General features: G+C 41.2%; 1 protein-coding gene across 1 annotated transcript; it reads left to right on the plus strand.

Moving 5' to 3' along the window:
- The first annotated feature begins 58 nt into the window (after positions 1-58).
- Positions 59-7,520, plus strand: LOC119344483 (eukaryotic translation initiation factor 3 subunit A-like). The gene is made up of 13 exons (XM_037614900.1): positions 59-153; positions 982-1,463; positions 2,071-2,286; positions 2,358-2,726; positions 2,814-2,843; positions 3,573-3,800; positions 3,940-4,101; positions 4,655-4,873; positions 4,951-5,154; positions 5,566-5,769; positions 5,861-5,941; positions 6,400-6,601; positions 6,732-7,520. The coding sequence occupies exons 1-13, from the start codon at positions 108-110 to the stop codon at positions 7,277-7,279; spliced, it is 2,991 nt and encodes a 996-aa protein (XP_037470797.1). The 5' UTR covers positions 59-107; the 3' UTR covers positions 7,280-7,520.
- Positions 7,521-7,805: the final 285 nt, after the last annotated feature.

Genomic DNA, 7,805 nt, shown 5'->3' on the forward strand with positions numbered 1-7,805 from the left:
GACGTGCCGTGAATCCGCGTGCTAATCAATCCGGCGTCTGATGTTGTTGTTCGTGGCTGGTGTTGCAGGTGTAGATCGCCCCCGGAGAGCCCCCGCGCGCGTCGGCAATGTCGACCTTCGCCAAGCCTGAGAACGCTCTCAAGAGAGCCGAGGGTGAGTCGCCGAGATCCGTCTGAGATTTGCTTCCCTCAATTTTATCCGCATTGGTTCCCGGTTGTTGCTGCGACGGTGTTGCTGTGATGCCCACATCAACTTAGGGCGGCGATTTGGTTCTAATCCAGATTTGTTAGTTCAATCTTCAATGTCAGATCGTTATATCGCATTATTGAGGGTTACATTTGACACATTTGACCACTGACTTCGTATCGCATAGGCTAGATTCCGTTACAAGTACTGAACTTGTATGTGCCATTTGGGTCTTCAGGCTTTTGCATAGGCTGGTTGGCCTTTTTGTCCTGAATGCCTGATTGCCAGACCTGCTAGTTAGAATGAATCGAAGTTAGGACGGATTTGAGACATTCAGTGGATGATAAGTTACTCTTGTTGTCATGTACGTTTTGTTCCCTTTTCCACTAAGATCACATAACTTTGCAAAAGCACACGATTTGTTGACTTGGTCTGCGTTTGACATTGCGGTGGATTATGATATTCTGGTTCCTCCAACCAGCTCTTGCCTATTTTGGTGTTTGATTAACCAACTTATCACTAGTTTCAGGGCTAGTTTTTGGCAGCCGATTATCAAATAAAGCACAATGTAACACAGTTCAGCAACGGCAAACTTGAGCCTTAAGCTTCACTTTATCTAAACCGATTAGGATGTTTCAGGGGAATTACACCATACGGTTGTTAACTTCTTGTACTACAATATATCCATCAGTGGTTCTCCACATGTCATTGTCTTTGTATTCCAAATCTCGCGCAGTGTTTCATATATTTCACTAAAAGATGTTCACACTGTTTATCACCTTTGATTTGCTGCAGAGTTGATACATGTTGGACAAAAGCAGGCAGCGCTGCAGGCGCTGCATGATCTCATTACATCAAGAAGATACAAGTCATGGCAAAAGCCTCTTGAGAAGATCATGATGAAGTATGTAGAGCTGTGTGTAGATCTTAGGCAAGGCAGATTTGCCAAAGATGGTCTTATTCAGTACAGAATTGTCTGCCAGCAAGTCAACGTGTCATCTTTGGAGGAGGTCATAAAACACTTTATGCAGCTGTCCAATGAGAAAGCCGAGGAAGCCAGGAATCAGGCACAAGCACTGGAAGATGCTCTGGATGTCGTCGATCTTGAAGCGGACAAGCGTCCAGAGGACTTGATGCTCAGTTATGTCAGGGGGGAGAAAGGGAAGGGAAGATCTGACAGGGAGTTTGTCACTCCATGGTTTAAGTTTCTGTGGGAGACATACAGGACGGTGCTTGAGATACTGAGAAATAATTCAAAGCTTGAAGCGCTATATGCTGTAAGCCATTTTACTGCTTTGCCATTATCCTAGTGGTCACTTCATTATTAATATAGTTATATGCATTTGGTTTTGTCATTTATGGTTAACTGAAACATCAAGGTGATGCACTGTTTCTATAGACTCTGTGCACCAAATGGTCCGGCACTGTTCTGATTTTCCACTACCAAACAGCCAATTTGGTCTTTTGATTTCCCTAGCCATTCTGCCTGTCATTACGTTTCAGAAACATCTCCCTGGTAGTTTATACTGCAGTATAGCTTCATGCATCTTTTCAAAGTAACATTTTTGGTTTAACCACTACGTTTTGACACCATGTACATTTCTGTCCTTTTGCATATACTATTTGTGAAATGAACTAGTATTTAATTCCTTTGTACATACTTAACCAATTCATTATGTAGGTACCCTTTTCTTTCCTTTGAAAATAAATCTGTAGAGTATTCTGGTTCTTTTCTGCTCTCCCTAATTTTTCAGAAGCAACTATTTGGTTCCTTTTGTACATAGCTTACCAATGCATCATGTAACTACTCTGTTTCTTATTATTATCTACTAAATGCTTTTCACCAGCTAATCTGTCTGTTATTTTGAACTTTTCAATATGCAGATGACTGCACACAAGGCTTTTCAATTTTGCAAGCAGTATAAAAGAGCCACTGAATTCCGTAGGTTGTGTGAGATAATTAGAAACCATCTTGCAAACTTGAACAAATATCGTGACCAGCGAGATCGTCCTGATCTGACTGCCCCCGAAACCTGTCAGCTGTATCTTGATACTAGGGTTGAACAACTGAAAATTGCTACAGAACTTTCCCTATGGCAGGTCTGTTTCACAACTCATCTTATCTTAATGCTAAAGATATAGATTCACCAACCAAGGTCTTGTTCTTGCAGGAAGCCTTCCGATCTGTGGAGGATATCCATGGCTTGATGAGCATGGTTAAGAGGACTCCAAAACCATCTGTCCTGGTCGTATATTATGCCAAACTAACTGAAATATTCTGGATATCCGAGAGTCACTTGTATCATGCATATGCATGGCTGAAGCTTTTCAACTTGCAGAAGAGCTTCAATAAGAAGTTAACTCAGAAGGATCTGCAAATACTAGCATCTTCTGTTTTGCTCGCTGCACTTTCTGTTACACCATATGACCATAAATATGGTGCATCTCATCATGAGCTTGAAAATGAAAAAGACCGTAGCTTGCGTATGGCCAACCTTTTCAATTTCTCCTTCGACTCCAAGCGTGAAAATAGAGAAATGGTTTGCTTTCCATCTGTTCTCCAAGTTAAGATAAATTTCCATAGTCTAATTATTTGTTTTCTGACAAATCTCCTGTTTACTTTTCAGGTTTCTAGAGCTTCTCTTCTTTCTGAGTTGGTATGCCGTGGATCCTTTTTTGGCTGCTGTTATTTTTTATTATATGCTGCCAAACTGTTTAATGTCTCTGTTATCACATGGATCCAGTCTTCCGAAAATATTGCATTCTCATTGATGTCTTGTCTTTGTCATATATGGGCATCTTGAACACAATCTGCTATTATGGGGTTGGTTGTCCATGTTACCAGGCATTCTTATATGAGAATAATCTCCTCTGATGCCAGCATTTATTTGTAGGCGCTTAGGTGATAGTGATTTCTTTTTGCTGCCTTCTAGCCAGAATAATGCACAATCTCATTTTGAGCATTGATGCCTCATCAAGCAGCGATGCTAAGATATACACATCTGTCCTACATGGCAAGAGAACGTCTTTTTTTCTTTTCTTTTCCTGATCACCTCCTGCACCTGCAATGCTCTAAAACCTGATCAATCGCTTTAGATAGCTTTGTAGCTCTGAAATTTATATTAGATCTGCAAGTCCACGGAACAGGACATCTGTTGATGCATCCCTGATGTGCTGTTCTGTTTGTGTGATGATTGAATTTACTTGCATCGCTTTTGTTTCAATTTTCTCAAGTATGAAAGCACTTCTTTCTTTGTGTAGTCACATAATCATGTTGTTTTTCTATGTTTATATAGCTGTGTTATATTTTGGCCAATTAGCTGGCAATCTACATCATGCAATTTCTCCTGCCTCTCTCTCTCTCTCTAACTATGATATGAAAATAGGCTGCCAAAGGTGTGATTTCATGTGCTTCCCAAGAAGTGAAAGATCTATACAATCTTATGGAGCATGAGTTCCTTCCTCTGGATCTAGCATCAAAAGTACAGCCTCTGCTTTCTAAGATTTCTACGATCGGAGGAAAGCTTTCAGCTGCATCTTCAGTTCCTGAAATTCAGTTATCACAGTACCAATCTGCCTTGGAGAAGCTTACAACACTGAGGGTGCTGCAGCAGGTCCTATGCTATGTCCCACTAGCCATAGTATATGTGTTCATGCCACTTTTTTTTTTTGCTAATATGTATTTCACTTTATCAAACTTTACATCACTATTTGTGAAACATGTTTCTCAACTCTCTTTTTAACCATTTTCAGGCATCTCGTATTTTCCAGTCCATGAAGATTGACATGCTCTCCAGAATGATCCCATTCTTTGACTCCAATGTCGTGGAGAAGATGGCTGTTGATGCGGTCAAACATAATTTTGTTGCTATGAAAGTTAACCATTTGTCTGGAGCTGTTCATTTCGGCAAAATGGTATGTGGCTCTATTCTGACCACTGGTGCTATCTTCTTAGGCTTCTCAAAATTTACTCATTGAAGGCTTCATTTTTTTCCGGTGCTGTTTATTTGCTATAAGGATCACAGATGCATTGCCTGCCTTGCGATTTTATGTTATTTGTCTTGCCTACTGATATTCCTTGGCCAAAGAGGCTTGTCCCTTGGGTTTTCGATTTTTTTTTGAGTAACTTACTGTTCACAGTGAATGGTTTCATTGTTACCTATTATAGATGAGAAATAGGTGCAGCATGACATGACTGGTCTTTGAGGAATTAATGATGTGTCAGGCTTGTCTGTTCACAGAAACAATATAACGATTGGTTGATTGTTTCTCTTACTTATTTTAGCATCCACATGTGGTGATTGATTGAGCGTATTGTTTCATGCAATTTCATAGAAGTATTTGGAATTTAACCTGCTTGTCATCAGTTGTTTTTCCATTTCCATCTCATCTTAACAGATAAATAGATCATTACCCAACATATATCTTCCCATCTACTTGTTGTTATCTGACTTATTTCTCTTTGCAGGACATAGAGTCTGATGCACTTGGTAGTCACCTCTGTGTCTTCACTGATTCCCTAAACAAAGCAAGGAGTCTCATTCATCCACCTGTGCATAAACCATCCAAACTCGGTGAAAACTTCAGTCTCGCTGGAGTGGTGGAGAAAGAACATAAAAGGCTTCTTGCGAGGAAATCAATTATTGAAAAACGTAAAGAAGACCTTGAGCGTCAAATATTGGAAAAGGTTTCCTATTTGCTTACTCTTAACTCCTGGTTGTTTTATGGAGTCTTTATTTAATGTTTATGCATTTCTATTTCCAGGAAAAAGTAGAAGAGTCAAAGAGATTGAGTATCCAGAAGAAATCTGCAGACGAGGAAAGGGAGAGGCTTTTGAAGGACCAGAGACTTAGGCAGCAGCAGAGGATCAGTCAAGAAATAAAGGATAAAGATAAGAGGGCTGCAGAAAAAATAATAGAAGATTTTCAAAAAATAAATAAGAAAGGGGAAAAAATTCTCATTGAGGGGGTAAGATACTATTTTGGATTTCCAATAATTACCGCTCCATGCTAACTGGCAATGTTTTAATAGTTTGCGTATTTCCTTGGAACGCAACTTAATTTTGCTAGCGCTAAATCTGAATGCCTTTTACTTATTAGAATTTTGATTACTGTTATATTTCTGTATGGTCAGCTTCATTTTGACATTTGAACTATTTGTTTCTGTGCCCCTAAAAAAGGGGGATAGTCAGCTGTAGAGGAATGACAGGTGGTTAGATAAGGTGCAGGATCATTTGTTTCTGTACATTGCTGCTTAAATGGTCTGCCAACTTAGCTAAATTATTATCACTTGCAGTTTGTAACCAGTACATAGACACATGCATGTACGTTTGTAGTTCTGGTGTATGGTGTTCTGATACATTGAATGCTCACATGGCAGGATATGACAAAACAATCCGCCATGGAGGTGGTACGGACTCGACAGATTAGGGAGCGTGATGAGATGGAAAAAAAACTGCAGAAGCTTGCAAAGAAAATGGATCACTTGGAGAGGGCAAAACGGCAGGAGGAAGCCCCACTGATTGAAGAGGCCTTCCAAAAGCGCCTTCAGGAAGAAAAGATCCTTCATGAGCAAGAGCAGCTGGTTTGTCTTTACTGTTATTTTGTTGTTTACAAGATGCATACTATAATTGTTGTTCGCGTGCTCACATTCATTATGTATTTTTACTTGGCAGAGAGAGATTGAGCTCAGCAAGCAACACCACGTGGGTGACTTGCAGGAGAAAAACAGGCTTTCTCGATTGTTGGAGCATAAGGTATGTATCCTTCTTGCAACTGCATTCAGCAGTGCTGATTCTGTCCTTGTGGTATTCAGAGTATTTGTAATCAGCTTTCCATTACTTTCCAAGCTTATAAGTAATATATAGTTGATTTTGTCCACAGAGGGAATGTTGAGTATAGTTGTTGCAGTGATTATACTTTCTACCCTACTTGAATGGTTTTTGTTTTGTTTGGACAAAATTATGTGTTTGCATGTCTGCTGATGAGGTTAAACGTTCTCAGAATGGATTGCAGATGTGTTTAACTTGTTTGGTTGATTAACCCCAGATTAGATTTAAATTCATCATGTATTTCAGCATATAATATTTTTAGTTTTTTCCTTTATTATATGGGCATTGTCAACCTATAAGCTTTTTTCAGTACGTATTTGTTTCCTTCTCAGAAGACTGCCTTCCTTCCATCTTGTTAATCTTATCAAAACTTCCCGTTTCAGAATGCTTTCCAGGAAAGAATTGTCCAACGCCGTGAAGCTGAGTTTAGTAGCCTAAGGAAAGAGAGGGAAGAAAGAATTAGTCAGTTGATATCTTCAAGAAAGCGTGAAAGGGAGACTGTACGGAAATTGATGTATTATCTGAACATGGAGGAACAACGGATTCAAAGGGTGCGCGAGGAAGAGGAGGCTAGAAAACATGAAGGTTAGTGATTCCAGCTTTAACTTGGAACTGGAAGTATTGTTCATGTCATTGGGAAGCAAGGAAAACACATTCTAGCTGATCATCAAGTATTATTTATTGTTGGCAATAACACCACCTCATTGATTTGCAGAGGAAGAGAGGAAGAAGAGGGAGGAAGCGGAGACGAAACTCAAGCTTGACGCCATTGCAGCAATTCAGAGGGAGAAGGAAAGGGAGGTGGAAGAGAAGAAGGAAAAAGAGAGAAGGGAGGCTCTCCTAAGAGCAGCGGACCCACCTGATGCGCGGCCTGCTGCCGCCATCGCACCACCAGCCGCCGCTCCTGGTTCTAACAAGTTTGTCCCGCGGCACAGACGTGGCGGTGAGGGTAGCAGCCAGAGGACGGCTGTTGCACCTGAAGCAGCAGACCGTTGGGATGCTCGCCAAGAGGCTCCTCATGCACGGGAAGTGCGCCCCCTCTGCCAGGATGTGCTCCCGCTCCAGGAAGCAGACCGCTGGAGCCGCCGTCCCCTCCGCCAAGATGTTCCTCCCGCGCGCCAAGAAGCGCCCCCAGCCCGCCAGCCAGATGGTGCTCCTCCAGCTGGTTCTACTACTGACCGCTGGCGTCCTGGTGGTGGATCTAGGCCCTCTGCAAATTCTTCATCGGCTTCTTCTTCGTCGACCGGCTGGAGGAAGAACTGAAGCTGCCTGCCCTGAAATGCATGCGCTGTGCCCTGCCAGCAGGTTGAGATTTTTGCAGTTGCTTGAATTTGTCTGCCGCGCACCAGATTTTGTTCCTAAGCATGGACTCTTCTTTAGGTTTTCTTCCTTTGCACCTTTGCACCATTTCGAAGTCAGTGTTAATTTTGAGCTTTTGAGAGAAACTACTCAATAGTACATGACTTGTTGCTGTTTGTTATTTTTGACAAAAAGTTGCAACTAATCTTGGGACACAGACATATCCAATTGACTCTGAATCATTAGAGCATCTCTAGCAGATCATGTAAATAGCGGTACTTCAAATTTCGTTTAAGGGTTAACACCATAGTTGGCCGGAAGTTCATTACAGCACATACTCCCTTCGTTCCAAAATAGATGACCCAATTTTATACTAACTTTAGTACAAAGTTAGGTCATCTATTTTGGAACGGATAGAGTAATAGATAAACCTAATCTAAACTACTCTATGGCTTGACATTGAGATAATACTCGGCAGTGGAGTTGGAGA

This window comes from Triticum dicoccoides, unplaced genomic scaffold (assembly GCF_002162155.2).
Source record: "Triticum dicoccoides isolate Atlit2015 ecotype Zavitan unplaced genomic scaffold, WEW_v2.0 scaffold170134, whole genome shotgun sequence".
Taxonomy (NCBI): domain Eukaryota; kingdom Viridiplantae; phylum Streptophyta; class Magnoliopsida; order Poales; family Poaceae; genus Triticum; species Triticum dicoccoides.

Bases quoted from the DNA above. Each gene is read 5' to 3' on its own strand.
- LOC119344483 (XM_037614900.1), top strand. From the start codon at position 108: ATGTCGACCTTCGCCAAGCCTGAGAACGCTCTCAAGAGAGCCGAGG. The intron at 5,942-6,399 runs GTATGTATCCTT...TTCCCGTTTCAG, and splicing joins CTCGATTGTTGGAGCATAAG to AATGCTTTCCAGGAAAGAAT. The intron at 6,602-6,731 runs GTTAGTGATTCC...ATTGATTTGCAG, and splicing joins GGAGGCTAGAAAACATGAAG to AGGAAGAGAGGAAGAAGAGG.